This window comes from Castor canadensis, chromosome 11 (genome assembly GCF_047511655.1).
Source record: "Castor canadensis chromosome 11, mCasCan1.hap1v2, whole genome shotgun sequence".
Lineage (NCBI taxonomy): Eukaryota > Metazoa > Chordata > Mammalia > Rodentia > Castoridae > Castor > Castor canadensis.
Window position 1 is genome coordinate 94,052,860 of NC_133396.1, and position 20,574 is coordinate 94,073,433.

The 20,574-nt window shown below is 34.4% G+C and overlaps 2 protein-coding genes across 16 annotated transcripts in view; one reads left to right on the plus strand and one right to left on the minus strand.

The window, feature by feature from the left end:
• Gpr161 (G protein-coupled receptor 161) overlaps positions 1–152 on the plus strand; it is a 116,883-nt gene extending 116,731 nt beyond the window's left edge. The window contains exon 9 of the mRNA XM_074047566.1: positions 15–152. The gene's annotated coding sequence lies outside the window, so the exon portion shown is untranslated. The remainder of the gene's footprint in view (positions 1–14) is intronic.
• Positions 1–20,574, minus strand: part of Dcaf6 (DDB1 and CUL4 associated factor 6) — a 133,622-nt gene that overhangs the window by 63,567 nt on the left and 49,481 nt on the right. For 8 of the 15 annotated variants that reach the window (XM_074047552.1, XM_074047551.1, XM_074047549.1 and 5 more), the window contains 8 exons: positions 20,372–20,557; positions 13,831–13,944; positions 13,424–13,519; positions 10,693–10,828; positions 8,343–8,557; positions 2,489–2,582; positions 864–983; positions 116–376 (listed from right to left, as the gene is read on the minus strand). In XM_074047552.1, coding sequence (XP_073903653.1) covers positions 116–376; positions 864–983; positions 2,489–2,582; positions 8,343–8,557; positions 10,693–10,828; positions 13,424–13,519; positions 13,831–13,944; positions 20,372–20,557 — 1,222 coding nt within the window. Of the gene's footprint in view, positions 1–115; positions 377–863; positions 984–2,488; positions 2,583–8,342; positions 8,558–10,692; positions 10,829–12,371; positions 13,024–13,423; positions 13,520–13,830; positions 13,945–20,371; positions 20,558–20,574 lie in introns of those variants that run through there. The other 7 variants (XM_020178889.2, XM_020178895.2, XM_020178893.2 and 4 more) reach the window with 2 other exon arrangements.

Consider the following 20,574-nt stretch of genomic DNA (forward strand, 5'->3'; position numbering starts at 1 on the left):
ATCATTTATTCCAGCAAGAAGTTGGTGTGATTTAGTATCTTTCAAAACAGCCTATAAAGTTTTCATTATCAGAAATCATCAGATGAACAGCCTACTTGAAGAGTAACATCCTCACCAGACTGATGATGTGAATGGTGTCCAGACGCCTCAACAGACTGCCTTTGTTCACTGTCTGGAGAAGACAGCAGAGAAGTAGAATGAGGGCTTTCTGTGAAAGATGATGCTGAAGGAGCCTGAGCTGATACTGTAGAGGATGTAGAGGGCTGAAGAAGTTGTTCAGCTGGCGTGTCTACATCCATGGCAGTTTCACCCACATCCAAATCAGAACTCGATGGGACCGTCGGAAGAGTTGAAACATCTGACTGATTTGTTCCACCTTCAAAAATACATGTTTAATGCAAATTCACATTTTAAATGCTTTTGAAAACCAACAGATCTAAAGAGAAAAATTCTGAAAACATACACATGTGCATGCACATACATGAACAAATTTACAATTTCAGGATATGAATAACAGTCACTGGTTTGGTCCACTTGACAAAATAGGCTGGCTAATCAAGAGAGTACAGTCTCGTAAAATAATCAACGTTTCCAATTAAATAAAACTTGTTTATCTATAAAATTTTATATATTTCCATTGTTAGAGTACATTTTAAAAGGACTTAAAACAGGGAATCTCAGACTCTTTTTTCCTTTTTTTTTTTAAAGATAACAAAAAGGTAAGAATAAGATCTAATAGAATCAGAAAGGACAAAATGTACAAACCTTGTGATTATTATATAAAACATGGTATACTTTAGACAATATAATAAAATTAATTTTTTGCCAGCTTTCTGATAACTTCTATTAATACAAACACCTACCTCTGGGTCGAGATCTTCCACGTCCTCTAGTGCTTTGTGCAACTTCACTTGCTTCTTCAAACCATCTTGATAACATATCAGACATTCTCTGCATCAATGACACATTGGGACTTTGCTCTCCTATTACAACATAAATCATGTTTTAACTTAGTAATAAACCAAAATCTTTTACTAATGCAAAACACAGACTGGAAGGGTTTAAAAATGTCAGCAAATAAGGTCCAGTGTGGTGGTACACAGCTGTAATCCCAGCTACTCAGGAGGCAGAGATAGGATGAGTTCAAGTTCAGAGGCCAGCCTGGGCAAAGTTAGCAGTGAGACGCTATGTCAAAAACAAAAATTATAAACAAAAAGGCTAGAGGTATGACTAGCATGATAAAAGCACTTGCCTAGCATGCATGAGGCTTTGGGTTCAATACGTAGGATTGGGGCGGGCGGGGAGGAGGGGAGGTAAAGAATTAAAAAAATCAAATTGCCAAGGAAATTATAAAGATGCATAAAAGCCTCGTCACATTTTGTAATTTTTTTTTACATGAGTGACTCTCCATGTGAATAGTAAGAGACTTAAGAAGAGGGCTCATACTATTAAATGCTTTTTAAAAAAAAGGAAAAAAGAAAAGAACAGTGTTCATATCTCCGATTTACCTACTCTCAGGTACCTCCCCATCACCCAAACCTACCCTATGTCTTCAGTTCTAAGAGTGCCCTCTTTGAAAGGGCTCGTGAATTCTAAGTTGAATACATGGAAAGATTTTTCCCTCACATAAAAGTATTACTATCAAACATAGACACAAAATAGTCTTGGGTTTTTGCATAAGTTTTCCTAAAACTGAATTTTCATCATTTACTGTAAACAAGTTCCAGATATTTGAAACTAGTTGAAAGCACAAAGTATTTTGTCTTTTCCTTCACTCCTTTTCCTCCTTTAAAAACGCACGACTTTTTCTCTTAAGGGTGTTTTAAAGTTGAAGGTATGATGTCAAATTTAAAATGTGACAACTCCATTCTACGTCATACAATTTAAAAATAGAAATTGTTTTTACATTTTCTGTGGGATCATAATTTCACACTTGTCTTTAGATAATGTAACTTTATTTTTAAATACATATTGTAAAATAACATCAAGGATAGTATATCGAGGAATATGCTTTTGTTCATAAAAGGCTTTAGATATCATTAAAAGAAGACTTGGACTACAGACTCATTTAATAAACTATACACAGATAAATGCTGTTTTAAAGTGTGCTATCTTAAAGCTCCCAAAGTAATTTCTTATGCTTGCCAAAGGCACTTGATAGAATTGTTTTTAAAAATATGTGATAGTATAAAACTCTAAACTTAAGAGTTTCCATTTTTCAATAGAAAGTAAAAATTAAGAAGTATGATAATAGCCAATGTTCTATGGGGTAATGGATATTCTTATATTTTCACTGGGAATATAAATGAATTAATACTTTTGAGAGTAATATAGCTGTCAAAATAAAAATTTATTTATGACTCAGCCATTCTACTTCTAAGAATTTATCTGAAGATACAAGTGCACAAGCATTTGTATGTGTGTGTGTGTGTTTATATATATACACACACACCATATACCACGTGAAAGATGACTACAGTATGATTACCATCTCGTTCTCGTTCACTCTCAGGCCTTGCTCTGGGTCCAGTATCTGACCAATCACCACGAAGTCTCAAACGCTTAACTGGAGGCTGTCGTAACTAAAAGATAAAGACAGGTAGATTCTATCTAAGTCTAAATAAAAACACATTTGTTCTCTTTTTTCCCAGCAATGAGGAATGAAGCCGTGCTTAAGCAGGTACTCCCTAACCCTTTGGAACATACTGTAAGCCTAATAGATTGTTCCCACCTCCCTACTGTCTTTATTGAATATGCAAATGAGGTGCTAGGATATATGAGACACTGATATATGCTACATTGGTCTTCTTGCTGCATTCATGATAGTAATTATTCACTGATGCTGACAGTCTACACTTATCTTCAACCTAAAGAATCTGAATGAAGCCTAGAAATCACATACATGTGACTTCTATCCCTGTTATCACTTTCTAGCCAACAATGGGAAGCCTTAAAAGCCTTAGTTTTGTATTGTGATGATAATTAGTCTAAGTAAACACCTGTACATCTAACAATTAGTTACTATTTTTACCTTTACTTTACAATTTACTCTCCAGTTCCCCCAGTATTCCAACCCTTTATCATTTGCCTCAAACTTTCTACTCCATCTTGCTGCCCTTATCCTTGACTGTAACTTTTTCTCCTACTTCAGAAAAAATAAAGACCTGTGGAAATGACACCAATTTCTTCAGCTGAACTCTACAAATATGTCTGTATCTGCAACTTAACTCCTCCTAACTTTTCTCAAGGAATGCATCATTTATTCTGGTTAAGCCTAATCTCTCCATCTGTGTTTTTTATTTCATTTCTTCAACCGGGTAAGTACCTTGCTTCAACAATTATTCTCTCTATTCTTCACCCACATCCATTTTTTCTGCCTGGTTCTTTCTTAAAACATGATCAAAGTTCTTATTTTAAATACAATATCTCAGTTTTCTAAAAGCTGAATTATGTATTTCTCTTTCACTCTGAAGCTTCCAGAGAAAAGTCTGCATTTCATTTTATCTATCGTTTCTCCTTCAATCCACTATAGTCAATGTTTCCACTCATTCCTTATCTTTCTCATCTTTCTATTGATTTCACTCTCACCAAGGTCAACAATAAATGACCCACTTGCCAAGTTCACTGCTCAGTGATAAAAATGGTCAATAAGCAAGTGCCAAGTCAAATAACCTTTAGAGATTATTTGACATATTCATGGTACTTGATACTCTTGCCTGTGCTCTTTAATTTTTACATTTTAGTATTTTATTACAATATTCACCTTTTAAAATACCCAGTTAACTACTGTATATTCACAAAGCTTTACAACTGTCATCATTATCTAATTCCAGAACATTTTCATCATTCCCAAAAGAAATCCCATTCCCATGAGCAGTCATACCCTATGTGTTGCTCCACTCAAACCTCTCTCTCTCTATTGATGTCTTTACTCTGGATATTTCATATAAATAGGATCACACAATATGTACTTTGTGGGTCTGGCTTCTTTCACTTAGTATAATGTTTTTAAGGCTTATCCACATTGCAGCATATATCAGTTGTGATGGCTGAATAATAATCCACTTAACAGATATATTACACATCATTTATCTGTTCATCAGTTGATAAAATACTGAATTGTTTCCACATACTGGCTATTAAGAATAATACTGTCATTGGGCATATGTTAAGCTCTTTCTAGGAACACATTTTCATTCTCTGATACACACACACACACACACACACACACACCAACCAGGAGTATCAGGAGTGGTATTGCTGGGCCACATTAAACTCCATGTTTAATTTTTGAGGAACTGAAAAACTATTTTCAAAAGCAGCTATACCATATTACATCCCCACCAGTAATGTATGATGGTTCCAATTTCTCCACATCTTCACCAACACTTGCTTGTCACCATGTCAGCTCAATGCTCTATGGGTATTCGCGGTGATCCTGGCTTACATTTCCTTGATGGCTAGCAATGCTGAGTACCTCTGTGCTCATTGGTCATTTGTATACCTTCTCTGGAGAAAAGTCCATTTAAATTTCTTTACCAATTTTTAATTGCAATTTTTTAATGTTGACTTGAAAAGTTCTTTTCTAGTTATGACACTGTAATCAAATATGATTTAGAAACATTCTCTCCCATTCTGTGGGTCACATTTTTATTTATTTTTTTAAAAAACAGCATTCATTGATTTTTTTTTCCTCCCTCACAATTAAGAGCACTTTGATTAAAAAATGTGGTAACAGACTGGTTGTCTTTTTTTTTATTATTATTTCTCCTGGACATTGTATCAAGCCAACAAGAAAAAATGGGTGTCTATCATTCCAAGCAAAGAAAGGAGAAGGAATGGAAGAATCCCATAAATTCCATATTATACATAAGGACAGCAACTGAAAATAGCAAAATCTACACAGGAAGCAACATGTGTGATCAGGTTTAACTAAACCAGAGAAGACTAGCATCGTAATTACTCAAAATCTCAAACAAATATTCATTCCCAAAAGAAGACCTCACCAATTTAAGGGCTATATTCAAAATAACATAATAGACCCTACTCCATGATTACAAGAAAAAGAAATTCTTGTATTATGCAGTCAAAGAACTTCTGTTATGACTTTAGCAATTACTTGTGGAATGAGATCTTCAAATTAAGAACAGTTCTAAGTCTGACTGTGTATGTGGGAGTGGGGAGTAGAGGACTTAACTCAGGGCCTCATGCATGCTAGGTAGGTGCTCTAACACTGAGCTATATCCCCAGTAACCCCAAAAAAAAAAAAAAAACTACTTTTTGAGTATGTGAAATGATCCAGTGAAGTATACTGAAAACTGTACAACATTCATTCACTCATCCAATCAACAAGTATTTTTGAGCATGTTTTATGTACTATTCTAGATATTAGGAAAGCTATTATTCTAGATATTGGAAAAGAACAATGGACAGAACAGAAAAGAATCCCTATTTTTACAGAATTTATAGTGGAGTACAGCAGACAATGAATGAAATAAAAAAGTAAAATATACATAGAAAGTGTTATGGAGAAAAATAAGGTAGAAGACAGACAGGTAGTCCAGAGAGTTAAGGGTTATGATTTTACATGGGGTGGTAAGGCACTTCACCAAGGAGATAGTATCAGCAAAGACCTGAAATATAAAAGTGTGGAGACCTAAAATAGGGAGAAGGAAATCCAGACTTCAGGGAAGGGGCATTTTAGGCACAGCAAATACAACTCTAAGCAGAATCACAGTCTATCTGAGTTAGTAAGTAAATATGGCTAGAGTAAAGAAAAGAGCAGCACAAGTAGGAATTAGGACCTTTCACATGAGATCTTGAAGACACGAAGGACCACAACTTTGCTTTTTTGAAAAGTGGGGAACCACTTGGAGTACTGATTAAAATAGTCACATGATTTGACCTATGTTTAAAAGGACCATTTGGGATGCTGTGTAGCTAAAGTACTTGTAGGGATGAAAGCAGGAAGACAGAAAGATATCATAAATAATCTAGGAAAGACAAGCTAATGCCTCAGATCAGAGCAGCTGTACAGTCGGGGTGGTGAGTACTAGTCAGATTGGGAATATATTATTAAAGACAAGCTATAGAGATCAGGAGACAATGAAAGAAAAGATTCAGTAAGAATTCCAAAGATGTTGTGGGACAAACAGGAAAGTGTCAAAAAGAACTTGGAAGAAAAGAAAGTAGAGACAATAAAAAAGATAAACATACAACTGAGTAAGACAAATGAACATACTGAAGGAATAAGGGGAGATATAAAATTACTAGGAGGCATGAGGAAATAAGGAAGCACCCACAAATTAAGAAAACCCATAAATATATGGGAACATAAGAAAAAATTATAATAACCTTTTATTAATGCTTTAAGTTTGTTCAAGTTTTACTAATGCTCTCAATCAAAATCAATTATTCCCTCCTTTGTTCTACTTACAAAGAATTTAGTATTTCTATGTAATTATATTATTTTAAGTTCCACACATTTGTTGGATATGGTCACTTGTGCCTGTAACCCCAGGAGACAGAGGCAAGAGGGCTGTCAATTGGAAACTAGTCTAGAATTACCATAGCGAGTTTCAGGCCAGACTGGAATATGCAGTGAGACCCTGTGTTTCAAAAAACAAAGTTTCACAAATACCACTAAGTAATAAATTCCTTGAGCAACAGGACTATATCTTTGTCCAGTCACACTTGATTTTTCTAAATTTTAGTATATGACTCAGTGTACAGTAGGCACCCAATAAATATTTGCTGAGTTAAGAACAATTGATCTGAATACTGCTGTCAAGATTTCAGCATAAAATACTAAAAACACCCTGGGAATTAATAGGAAAATAGATTACTAATTTCTTTCTTTCTATACACACTTCTTAATTGTTTGTTTAAGTATAATAAGTATGATATTGTAATACTTTATTCCAATTTTAGAATTATTTTTCTTAATTTGGTTAACTCAACTAAGAATACTAAGAAAATGTCACGAAAAAAATACTGTCCATGACTCAGCATCATGACATCATTCATTCTGATTATATAAATATTTCTGGCTAAGGATTCTATGGTAACAAAGATAATTGACCCACTTAAAATGTCTGTGTACTTCCAACTTTCTCATCATCTCACAGTCACAGTTTGACTGTAACTGTACTTACTCACATAATTAAGAGGAAATGATACAGCAACAACAAAATGACAGAGCAGATTTCACATTTACAACTAAACCAGTAAACTCATAAATAGCTAATTCACTTGAGTATACTGCCACATTTAGATCCTAAAACTGATTTATAATAATCCTATTTTTTCTAATTTTATAAAATACAACAACAAATGAATTTAGTTTTGTATTTCATAGGAATTACAAAATTGCTATTTTTCTTTAGTAATCGTTAAGATGTGTTCATTAACTGGCACTGAGGTAATACCAAAGTCACTAATAATTAATAAAAATCAATGGTTAATTTTAAAAGACACTTAACAAGCCAAAGTGTAGAGTGAATAATTATAGGATGTTATAAAACAAAAAAAGTCAAGTACAAAACATGTTGAGGAAAGAAGCTTAACAAGTTAAAACAGACATTTTTCTATGGCTTTGTACTATCAAAAATCACATTATTTCTAACTTTTCACCTTTATAAATAAGATAATCATTAACTGTTTTCTAGTGACAATACTTCCATTCATTTTACCTGCTTTTAAATATACATGCCTACTTTAACTTAATTTCCCCCCATTTGCTTATATATATTTTATAAAATGTTTCTAGGGATAATATCATATAGTACTCGTCTGTACCTGTGAAAGAGGCCCAACTGGGAGAGGAGGGGATTGCTGTCCACATATGAACAGTAAATGGGACGGGATAAAACTGCTTTGGTACACAGACATAAACATTTAGTCACTTGGAAGTTTATTATCACATTATCAACTACTTTAATTATCTTTTCTACAAGTGGTAGATCTTCTTGCTGCTGCTGTGCATCTACAAAGTTAGTGAATCATTTTGCTACTAAAGACTTTCTCTTTAAAATTAGCTCACCAATACTAGACTCCTAGTCTCAGGTTGATGATTTAGCTCGGTGGTAGAGAAGTTGCCAGGCACACACAACACCCCCAGGTTGGATCTCCAGCACCACAATGAAAAACAAAGAAACAAAGACAAAAACTCTTCTTGTCTGACACATAGCCCTATTTGCATTTTTAGCTATTGTTCTTCTGTATATGTTCCCTAAATCATAAACGCCTTGAAAATTAACACTTTACTTATTTTCCCTTTAGGACCCCAAAATCACTGAGTATTTTCTTAGTTGAATAAAGAACACAATATTCAGTAATCTTACCTCTTCTCGTCTCTCTTCTGCAGAAGGTGTCTTAAGTTCTCGAGCTGTATCATCTTTTGGGTCGAAAAGATAAATGTAATCCGAAGAATAACTAACAAGAATCTCTTGTCCATCTTCACTGTAACACAAAGATGTCACTCTGCAGGACTTATTATTAAGATGAGATGGGATAAAGCGAGCAACCATTCCAGTAGTCCCTCGACCTGCATAATTCCCTAAATAAGAAAACAGGAAGTTATTCAAAATTAATAATATTTTTGAAATATCTAACTTAATATATGAGATATATAACTTAATGCAGCAATATAAATCTAAAACATAACGTTCTATTTCTAGAAAACATTCATTCTTCAGTAGTCAGTGTACACCAAACAAAAGACTACAAATGTATTTATAAAAAAATTCATGATGAATTCCAGATTGTTTTGCTGAAATATCATATAATTGATGTGTGACTATACACTAAAACCATCTTCCAAAAATTACTTTCAAATTAAGATAATGTAAATTTTATAAAGGAAAGCTGGTATTTAGCATATTAAATAGAATAGGATTCCACTTTTCTTTCTGATGCTGGGTCCTGTGCATGCTAGCCAAGTGCTGTACTACTGAGCTACAGCCCCAGCCCTTGTTTTGTTTTGTTTTCTGTGTAACTCAGGCTGGCCTCAAATTTGTAATCCTCAACCAGGCACCAGTGCCTCAGGCCTGTAATCCTAGCTATTTAGGAGGCAGAGAGATCAGGAGGATCACAGTTTGAAGCCAGCCCAGGCAAACAGTTCATGAGACCTTATCTCAAAAAAAAAAAAAAACCATCAAAAAAAAGGACTGGTGGAGTGGCTCAAGGTGTAGGCCCTGAGTTAAAACCCTAGCACCACAAAACAAAACAGAACAAAAAAACTTTGTAATCTTCTAGGCTCTGCATTCCCAGTGCTGGGGTAACAGACATACACCACCATATTTGGTTTAAAATGCCAATTATAATTAGCTCTGGGACTCTTCAATACAATTCAATATGATAGAGAGGAGTACAACTGGCACTCTGTGCCCTAAGGGCATAAGAATACAAAATTCTAATAACTCCACAAAGCTGTGTAATCTGCATAGGGAAGTTCTGTCCTCCTCAAAATATGAGTTGACCCCCATTTGTTGAGAACACTAATTATGCCTTTAATTTCATACATTACTATTCTTTTGCCTAAATGAGCTTATCCAAATTAACTGTGATCCTCAATCACAGTTCAAAAAAGAAAAGTTCTCCTCTGTTTATTCCCATTTCAATAATTTAGGTCTGCTTTTACTGGCATTGGTAGTTTCTACCCAAATCTATCTATATTTTATGCAATATAAAATGTGAATATACATGTATATTTGATATTCACGTTTATGTGTACACGTGTATGTGTGCACATATGTGTGTGTATCCACATGTATGAGTAATCCTGGCTTTCCTTTACTGAAAAGATCCTAATGGAAGCTGGCTTTCACTTGTTTATTTCAGAAGTGGTTTGATCCCACAGTAGATGAGGAGAAAAAGAGTACAGCAGCATTATTAACAGTATTTTAAGCTAAGCAGGCATAAATACATGCTATTTATTAACTGATACCCAAATCACTGCTCTTTTTAACTTTATTCCCCACACTACATTTACCATTATTATCCCCTGGATGGAAAAATGTCAGAGTCCTCCCCAAATTCAAGTCCCTCCAAAACTCATGTCTACTCTGAACCTCAGAATGTGACCTTATTTGGAAGTCAGGCTTTGCAGATGTAATTAGCTAAAATGAGGTCATACTGGATCTAGAACAGGCTCTAAATACGGTATGATTGGCATCCTAAGAAGAAGGAAATGTAGACACAGACACATAGAGTAGCAGCATGTAAAGATGGAAACAGAGGTTAGAGTGCTATATCTACCAATCCAAACAATGTCAAGGACTGAGCAATCACCAGAAGTTAGGAAGACGCATAGAACAGGTTCTCCCTCAGAGTATCCAGGAGAAACAAACCCCAAGACATAGTGATTTCAGATGTCTAACTTCTAGAAATGCCAAAATAGGTTTCTGGTGTTTTAAGAGAACCATTTTATGGTACCTTATTATGGCAGTCCTGGGAAACTAACACATCAAATGTTGTAACTTTTTTACATTAATAAATTAAATTCTAAGCGCATCATCCCAACAAGCTCTTAAAAAAAATAGTGAAAAGTCTTTTTTTAATAATAATCTATATTATTTAAATATTCTATTTCTCAGAATTTTGTAAACCAAAGAAATATTTAAATGTAAAATATCATAGAATTTTTCTCTGAATCAACAGAGTTCCATATTTTCTCTAATATTATCTCTTTACCTGTAGCTCTTGTACCCAGCATTCGCCGATCATATATTCGTACTGAGCTATCAGAACAACCAACAGCAAGATAATATGGTACTGGTGGACAAATAGCTACAGATGTGGCAGCACGTCGACAGTTAATTAAAATATCCTACAAAAGATAAACGCAATACCAGTTGCACATAGAGATACAGTAGCAAAGACACTAATGTAAAATATTTTAAGTAAATACCTTTCTCAGAAATTGTAATTCAATCAAAAAAAAAAAGGAAAAAAACCAACAATAGATATTTAGATATATTTTTAAGTCTCTACTAGAAATGATTTCTAACAAGACCTACGTAGAACCAAACTAAATATACTCAATCAATATCCCTCCTTAGCAATACGCTCTAGAGAAGATATTCTTTTTCTTTATAGTTTGCTATACAAATCCAAAATTAATATTTACTACAATATTGTATGCTTTCCTTACAAACCAATCAAAATGAAAATACACAGAAATATTAAACTTAGAAATTTTAAAGGTAATACAAAATACATTCAGAAGAGGAACAAATGAACATTAACCCAAATAAAAGACTAAGACACAGAGCAATTATGCCAGATCATCAGCTGCTACAAAAATAATTCAAAGCCAGGCATAGGTGGCTCATGCCTACAATCCTAGCTACATGGGAGGTTGAGATCAGGAGGACTGTGGTTCAAAGGCAGCCTGGGCAAACAGTTTGTGAGAACCCATCTCCAAAATAACTAGAGCAAAATGGACAGGAAGCATGGCTGGAGTGGCGGAATGCCTGCTTTCTAAGCACTTATCCCCAAGTTCAAATCTCAGTCCCACAAAAAGACTTAAGAAACTTATATTGCCACAATTTAAGCCCTTTTTCAAAATTAGCTACATTTCATATGATAATGATATGGAGTGCCTGCTAAACAATCATGAAATGATCATCCTTAGATATGCAAAACTCCTCATACACTGACAATGTAATAGATTACTAAGCCAATACCACTAGAAACGCCCGCTATAATTGGTCTATTTGATGGACGGTACAGGTAGAAGTATCATCTACCTTTGTTTAGATAAGTATTAAAATGAGTACCATATAAAATAATCTTTTACTATTAAACATTGTTATTAAAATCCAACAAAAATATTCTTAACCGATTTAAAATTCTCCTTACCAGCTCAAAAGCAAGTAGAGTACACCTACATACAACACTGAAACAGACAGGTCTTACTAAAATGTTATTACTTATCTCCTTGGAAGCATTAGAAAATGAAAGGCTACCAGCTAAAAGATATAACATACTTATATTATTAGCCATATTATTTTGGCTAATGACTCTAGTCTCTCTCTTTTCAGCAGAGCCATGTTTTCAAATCAATTTACCTTAAGCTTTATTTATTAATCTCAGAATTTTACTCTTCTTACATAGAATTATTTACCAATGCCTTTCAAAATTGAAGATTTTAATACTTAAGAATTATTCTAGTTTCCAGTTTTTCTTTATATTCTCTGCCTCTGTTCATTTTTATATATTTCAAAGTTTTATTGGGAAAGAATACTTCCATTTCTTAGCCCTGTATTCTTATTTTTACAAGGATTTTATTTAGAAAATCACAACTAAATCCTCTTATATACTAAAATACAGTTTAAAAAGAATTTGAAATATCGCATTTTTGTACCTACCATTGTTAAGAAACAGGTAGAGCAAATGCTCCTAATAGCCTGATATTTTAAACTTATTTCTGCTTTCAATTCAAGGACTTCCTCTTTGTGCATGTGTGTGTATGTGTGTCATAAAAAGTACATTTTTTATTTAACTTTTTTCTTCTTTTTGTTTTCTTTTTCTTCTGTTTCAAATACAAAAAAATAATTTTTATAAGTTTTCTGATTTAATTAGTAAGCACTTACCCTAATTACTAGTAATTCTTGGTTTTTTTGTTTTGTTTTGGCTACTTTCAGTAAAAACATAATTGGCAATACTTTACTTTATTGACTACTTCAAAATGATCCAATAAAACCTACTGTGCTCTAAATATGTATAACAGACTAATACAAACACTGGGAGTAAAAAGGCTGAATGAGCCAGGCATGGTGGCATATACCTACAATCCAGTTACTAAGGAGGTGGAGGCAGAATTTCAAGTTTGAGGACAGCCTGGGCAAAGTTAGTGAGACCCTATATCAAAAAACAAAATAAAAAAACGAAAAGCTGGAGATGTAGTTCAAGTGGTAGAGTACTTGCCTGGTAAGCAGAAGTCCTAGGGTTCAATGCCCAGTACCACAAAAGAAAAGAAAGAAATTGAATAAAACTGAACAATGTCTTACATCTTTTGTAAGTCTAAGATACTATTAAAAAGTAAAATGCTTAGTAAAGACAAGGCCCTGAGTTCAATACCCAATAATACAAAAAAAAAAAAAAAAAAGTAAAATAATGATAGTGAAGATATGCCTTTAGATAAGTAAGCTACACTTGAATGAGAACATGTTAATACAATGCTATCTATTATTTCTTTGGGGAAAAAAAGGATAAAATATGATTGTTGATTTAAAAGATAGTGAAAAGAGACACCAAACTTCCACAAGATTTTATTTTATGACTGCTTTTTTTTTTGGTGGTACTGGGATTTGAACTTAGGGCCTCACGCTTGCTAGGCAGGTCCTCTATCACGCTCACGCACATGTGCATGCATGTGTGTGTTGAGGAGTTTTTCGGTAGGGTCTTGTGAACTACTTGCCCAAGATGGCTTCAAGCTGCAATACTCCTGTCTGTTACTCCCCAGTAGCAAGGATGTCAGGCATGAGCCACCAGCACCTGGCTTATCATTGCTATTCTGGTAAAACAAAATTGTCTCCATGAGTAAATGAAATATATTGATAAACTCTCCAGGGTTTTATGACACTAGAGTACATACTAAACAATTACACACATTGCCACAAATACATTTAATTGTACAATTAAAATACATGTTCAAGTTCCTCAGCTTCATTAACATTTTAATTTAAAAACTTTTGTGACTGAAGATTTTAGCAAAACAAAAATTTTAAAGTTCACCCATAATCTTATCACCCAAAGATAACCGTACAAATTTAATTGTAGCTATAACTTCTTTTTGCATCGTTTGCACAAAAATTAGATTCTTACATCTTTGCAATCTTCTTTTGTGCAGCTAGTTTTGATGCGTGTGTCAAACCACCTAACAGTTCCATCTTCACCACAAGAGAGGAAAGTGTAAGGGTCATTTGGTACAGTCATAATCTGAAGTTGAAAAAAAAGTACAGGCAACATTACTGAACATTAAAACAGGTAGCTCTGAAATAGTTACTATTTCAATAAAATGTTTTAAGCAAAAAAAAAAAACATTCATTTGAATTATTTATGATTTCCCCACACCATGATTCAAAATGGTAAATACAGAGAGATACATTAGAATTGTAGGATATTATTCATTCCTTTGAAATTATAATTATTGCAACTTCAGATAGAAAATTCTTCAAAACTATTAACTTTTAACAACTTTGACAAGAAAGATTCTCCCCTAGTTTTTCAACCTATTTAAACCTAATTTTTATATCTTTTTTTAAATGGATTTATCATCTGTGATCAAATATTCTTCCTAATGTTAAAAAATAAACAACACAGAATGGCAAAATGTTTTAAGCAGATAAACTGTCCTCTCAAAAAGAATCTTACATGGGAGGCATGGTTCAAGCAATAGAGCACCTGCCTAGTAAGAATGGGAAGACCTGAATTCAAACTCTAGTACCTCAATAACAACTAAAAAATATTAAATGGTGGTGGCAGTTACACAACATACATGTACTATCATTGCACTGTACACTCGAAAATGTTTGAAATGGTAAATTTGGTGTTACAGATACTTTACCACAATAAAAAAAATTATAAAAGAATTAGAATATTTTAGATGTTCCAGTAATCACTTCTAGTTTACTGATGACAATATCGTAAGTCAATGCCCTTTTTGAACCCTATCTCAAAAAATTCCTGTTTTTATCTGTCTCTACAAGTAGACACTACCAACCTTGGTTTGGTATTTACTATTCCCATATATGGTTTTATGTACCCAAACAATGGAAAGTATATTCCCATTGTTTTTAAAACATTGTGCCTTTAATCTAGTTATTCATGAAGCAGAGATTGGGAGTACTGCATTCAAGGCCAGCTTAGGCAAAAAGTTGGCAAGACCCCAACTCATCTAATAGCTGGTTACAGTGGTGCATGCCTGTCATCCAGCTATTCAGGAGGCCGAGATGAGGATGATTGTGGTTCTAAGCCAGCCTAGGCAAAAAGTTCATGAGACCCACCCCCAACTCAACAGAAAAGGCTGGGCATGGTGGTATGCACCTGTTATCTCAGCTACTACAGGAAGCATAAGGTGGAAGACAGCAGTCTAGGCTTGCTCATGGAAAAATGAAGACCCTATCTCAAAAATAACCAGAGCAAAAAGGGGCACTGATGTGACTCAAGTAGCTGAGCACCAGCCTAAAATCTTAAGTTCAAACCTCAGTACTACAAAAAAAGAAAAAGAAAAAAAATGCATACACAAAAAAGTGCTCAAACTTATTAATCACTAAGGAAATACAAATTAACCCCATAAGCAAATACCACTATATATCACCAGAATGACCAAGTTGAAAGAGACTAATAACATCAAGTATGGAGGCATACATGGAACAATGAAAACAATCACACATTGTCAGTGGGAATACACAATGATACAATCACAATGGAAAACAGTATGTCAATATCCACTAGTTAATCATACACCTTTCCTATAACCCAGTAATTCCACTAAAAATAAATGACTCCACATAGGTACTTAAAAACATGTACTAGAATGCTCACAGTAGCACTGTTCAATATTAGCAAATACTGGAAACAAACCAAATAACCAACAACAGAGTGGGATATAAATTATAATATATTCCTACAACCTTAAATCAGCAATAACAATGACCAAACCATTACTACCCTCAGCAACATGGATGAATGTCATGTGAATAAGTCAGGCACAAAAGAGGAAACATGCAATATAACTCTCATAACTTCCAAAAAAGGCAAAATTAAGCTCTGCTGTTAAGAGACTAAATAATAGTTACCTTTGAGTGGTGAGCCTCCATGTATACAAAGGACTGTTAGGCCTGTTTCTTGTTCTAGGTGCTGGGTAAATGTGTATTTTATTTTATTTATGTGTAATTGTATTCTGCATTTTAAAAATTCATCAAGTTGCATACATATGGTATGGGTATTATTATATTCCATATATATATTATACTTGAAAATTTTTTACTTAGAAAATCTTTGTTTTCTATTATTGTGGTTAGCAAAATAGTCGTGTCCCAGAAATATCCACATCTTAATTACTGGAACCTATGAATACCTTACTAATACACTGCTAAAGGGAATTTGTGGGTGTGATTAAATTAAGGATCTTAAGATGGAGAGATTATGCTGAATTATCCATGTGGACCCAATACAATTATGAGTCGTTAGGAGTGAAAGAGGGATGCAGGAAAGAGTTTTCAGAGGAGAAAAGATAATGGAAAAAGTCAAGAGAGAAAGAAAACGATGATGATGCTACATTGCTGACTTTGAAAATGGAGGAAGGGGGACTAGAGCCAAGGAACACATATGGGGGTCTAGAAGCCAGAAAAGGTAAAACAAAGACACACACTCCTGCCAACACTTGGATTTTAGTCCAGTAAGACTCACTTTAGATTTGACTTCCAGAACTGTCAGTTAATAAATTTGTGTTGTTTTTAACCCACATGCATAGATACTAAACCTAAATACAGTCCTTTGCTTCTTTCTATTGAACAATTTTGTAATCAGCACTGAACAGCAAGATTTTTACCTGCAACAGAACTGTAAAAAGCATAGTCAGTATGAATGAGTAGAGTGTATATTTCAAGGAAAATAATATAACAATGTGACCATATTATATGTATGCAATTTGATGAATGTTAAAAAATACAAATAAACATGAAATAAGTATAGGGGGATCATAGTCCAGGATGGCCTGAACATAGAAGACCCTATTTGAAAAACAGCTAAAGCAAAATAAGGCTTGGGGAGATGGCTCAAGTGGCAGGACTCATGACTAGCAAATACAACGCCCTGAGTTCAAACCCTAATACCACCAAAAAAAAAAAAAAAATCACTGAGCAATATACTTAGGATTTAGCTACCTGTCCAATCTGTCTTTACCTCCATAAAAAATTTTAACAATATATGGAATAAGAAGGTCTAATTCACATCTAATCAGAATTCCAGAACAAAACATAGGAGAGAATGGTGAAGAAATGATAATCAAAAACTATTACTGACTGCAAATTTCCCATAAATTTTCAAGATGCCATCAATTTTCAAGAACATCAATACTCTGGTGTGGTGATGCACAATCCCAGCACTTGAGAGGCTGAGTCAGAAAGATCATCTGAGCTTAGGAGTTCGAGACCAGATGGGCAACATACTAACACCCCCATCTCAAAAAAAAAAGATAAGAAAATCTGTAAGTCCCAAGTACGGAAAATAAAAAAGAAATAGACACTACATACTTTGGTGTAACATTTAAAAAAGATGAAAACCCAGCAAGGAAAAGTAGAATTTAAAGCAGTTAAGGAAAAACAATAGATTACCTATAAAGGAACCAAAGTTAGACTGATGACTTTGTAATGTCAACAAATGGAAATCACAATACAGTGGAATGTCATCTGCAACAGAATAACTATCTAATGAAGGCTATAATGAGAAAACTGCCTTTAAAGAATTGGCATTTAAATTCTGAAATTTAATCGTATAAAATTAGATGAGGGATATTTTAAGGTTCTTTATTTAGGAAATAGGTAAAGATATTTATTGATTTTAGGCTTTGTTAAATATTCTTTTAAAACCATCTGGGTAATCTTCAGAACTAAAGACATGAATGTTCACCTTATAAGCAAGTAGAAAAACAAAACAAACAAAAAAAGAAAACCTCTTGGGTGGTACAACCTCTCTGGAAAAAAATTAGGAGGCTTCTTAAAAATCTGAACACAGATGTGCCATATGATCCAGCAATCCCAATCCTGGGGATATACCCAAAGGAATGAGACACAGGTTACTCCAAAGGCATTTGCACACCCATGTTTATTGCAGCATTATTCACAATAGCCAAGTTATGGAAACAACCAAGAGGCCCCACTACTGACGAATGGATCAAGAAAATGTGGTATTTATACACAATGCATTTTACTCGAGTAGCCATGAAGAAAAATGAAATCTTATCATTTGCAAGTAAATGGATGGAACTGGAGAACATCATTCTGAGCAAGGTTAGCCCGATTCAGAAGACCAAAACTTGTATGTTCTCCCTCATATGCAGTCTTCAGATCTAGAGCAAATACAGCAATGTTGTAGGACTTGGGTTACATGACAAGGGGAGGACATATATGGGAGGTACGGGGTTAGACAGAAAACCCAAAATATGAAAGCATTTGATGTCCCCACTCCAGAGGAATTAATACAGAAACCTTAAAGCATAGAGGTCATGAGAAGGGGATCAGGAACCAGTATAAAGATCAGTTAGAGATGAATCGACCTGGGTTCTAACACATTTGTACACAAAAGTAATGCTAGGAATCTCTCTGTATAGCTGTCCTTATCTCAACTAGCAAGAATGCTATATCTTTCTTATTATTGCTTAGTTCTCTTCAACGGAACTGGAGAAAAGCACAGAAAAGGTTCTGCCTAAAAGGGAGGGGGGAGGAGGAGAGGGTGGGAGCGGGGCTAGGAGGGAGAAATAATAAAAATTAAAAAGAAAACCTCTTGAGCAATTCAAAGAGTAGACAAAAGAAAGATGGCATTAACAGAAGAAAACTAGAATTTAAAAAAATAAAAGAAGAAGAAAAGACAGAGCTGGGGAAGTACCTCAGTAGTTAAGTGCTTGCCTACATACAAAGTGCAAGGCCCTGAGATTTTCCCCATCACCACCAAAAAAAAAAAAAATCACAGAAAAAGACATAAACAGACACAAATATATCGGTACTCAAAGTAATTATAAGTTGTATAAAATTGCCAGTGAAAAGTCTAAATTTTGAGAATGGATAAGAAACAAAGGCTAGTTCCATTAAATAGGAAACTGCCTCAAATCAGGTTATGAGACACAAGAAATTGCCAGTGAAGTCATAAAATGAGTCCAGGGTCAAGATAAAAGGCCCCCATGCCCATTCCCATCTTTCCTTTGTTTTCCTCTGCAAACAGATTTCCCGCTATAGATCCCTGGCTGCCCATTCCCACCTTTCTTTGTCTCCCTCTGTAAGCAGACTTTCCTAAACAGGCCCCCCTGCTGCTCCTACCTAAACAACCCTGAATCCCTAACCCCAGTGTGAGCCCACCTATTAGCAACCAGCATGTTCCCAGTACTGAGATCCCCTGCATGCCCCTTTAAGAATCCTGTGATTTCACTGCTGAGGGCCCAGAATTCTGAGTACTAGCTTATCTGGGACCACAACCATAAAATAAAATAAAGTAAAAATCTGAATCCTCCTACTTCTCTGAGTGTTGCTTGGTTTCTCACCTGACAATATTTCTACAACACCATATTATTCATCTAGGTATACACCAAAACATGAGGTTACAGAAGAAATTAAATTCAAATGACTGAAAAAGATTACCAGGTTAACAGAAAAAAAGAGAAATCAATAAATCTGATATGAAGAAATTATAAGCAAACATTTTTAAAGATCTTTCTGTAGTTAGTATAAGCAATTTTTCTGAACCAAATGTATAACTAAGTCTGAAATTCATTCCACCCTGTTCAATTTAGAATAAGACTTGGTTTATTAATATCCTCTAGAAATCTGATTCTTATGTCTATTTTACTAGTTTTCTTTTCCTTCTAGTGTGAAAATTTGGTAAGTGCTATTATCTGAATATGGAGAGTAAAAACTTAAACCAGCTATGGTGCTTAGGGGAGGGCCTTTGAGAGGTATAATCAGGATTGGAGAAGGTCAAAAGGGTGTGGCCTCCATGATTGAATCCTGTGGCTTTATAAGAGGAAGACAGACCAGAAAATACACATGTGCATGCTCTCGCGCTCGCTCACGTGCGCGCTCTCTCTCTCTCTCTCTCTCTCTGTCTCTCTCTCTCCCTCTCTCTCACCAGCTAATGGCTGGCAGCACCTCAGAATTTTGCCGAAGAAGATGGCTATCCCCAGATATAGCACCTCAACCTCAAATGTCTAGAAACATCACCCAAAATAAATGTTTTATCTTTAATAATTTACCCAGTCTGTGGTATTGTGTTATTAGCAACAGGACATGAACTTATAGCCAGGATACTAGCAATGACTTTATATAAGGCAATGATAACAATGTTTAAAAGGATAAAACCTAGTACAGAGCCATGTAGCATTCTTTAAAGACTTGATTTCTTTTTAAAGTATAGGTGCTCAAACAATTAGAGGTCCATCTTGAAATAGTAATATCTTACTTTTAAGTTTATCTACAATTCATCAAGATAAATTTTCTCAAATGCTTTTTTCTGAAATAGTCTGCCAATAATTTCCATGTAGGAATGTATTTACATACATACAACATCAACACATGCATACACACTGCATATACTTAATTAAACAAAACCATAAACGTTTACATATGTATAATATATAATCATAATGCAGTACCTCATAGGTAGTTCCATAATGGCATGTAAATTGGCATTGTCTGTTGGTTTCTGCATCTTGCTCTACATTGGTATAAAATATTACTCCATCTCCAGAGCAGGAAACAATCTGCTTATCATTTGTACACGGTAAGAACTTTGCACTAAATATATTTGCTCGATGTCCTGAACGAATTGTTGTCAAAACCTAAGACAAAGAGAAAC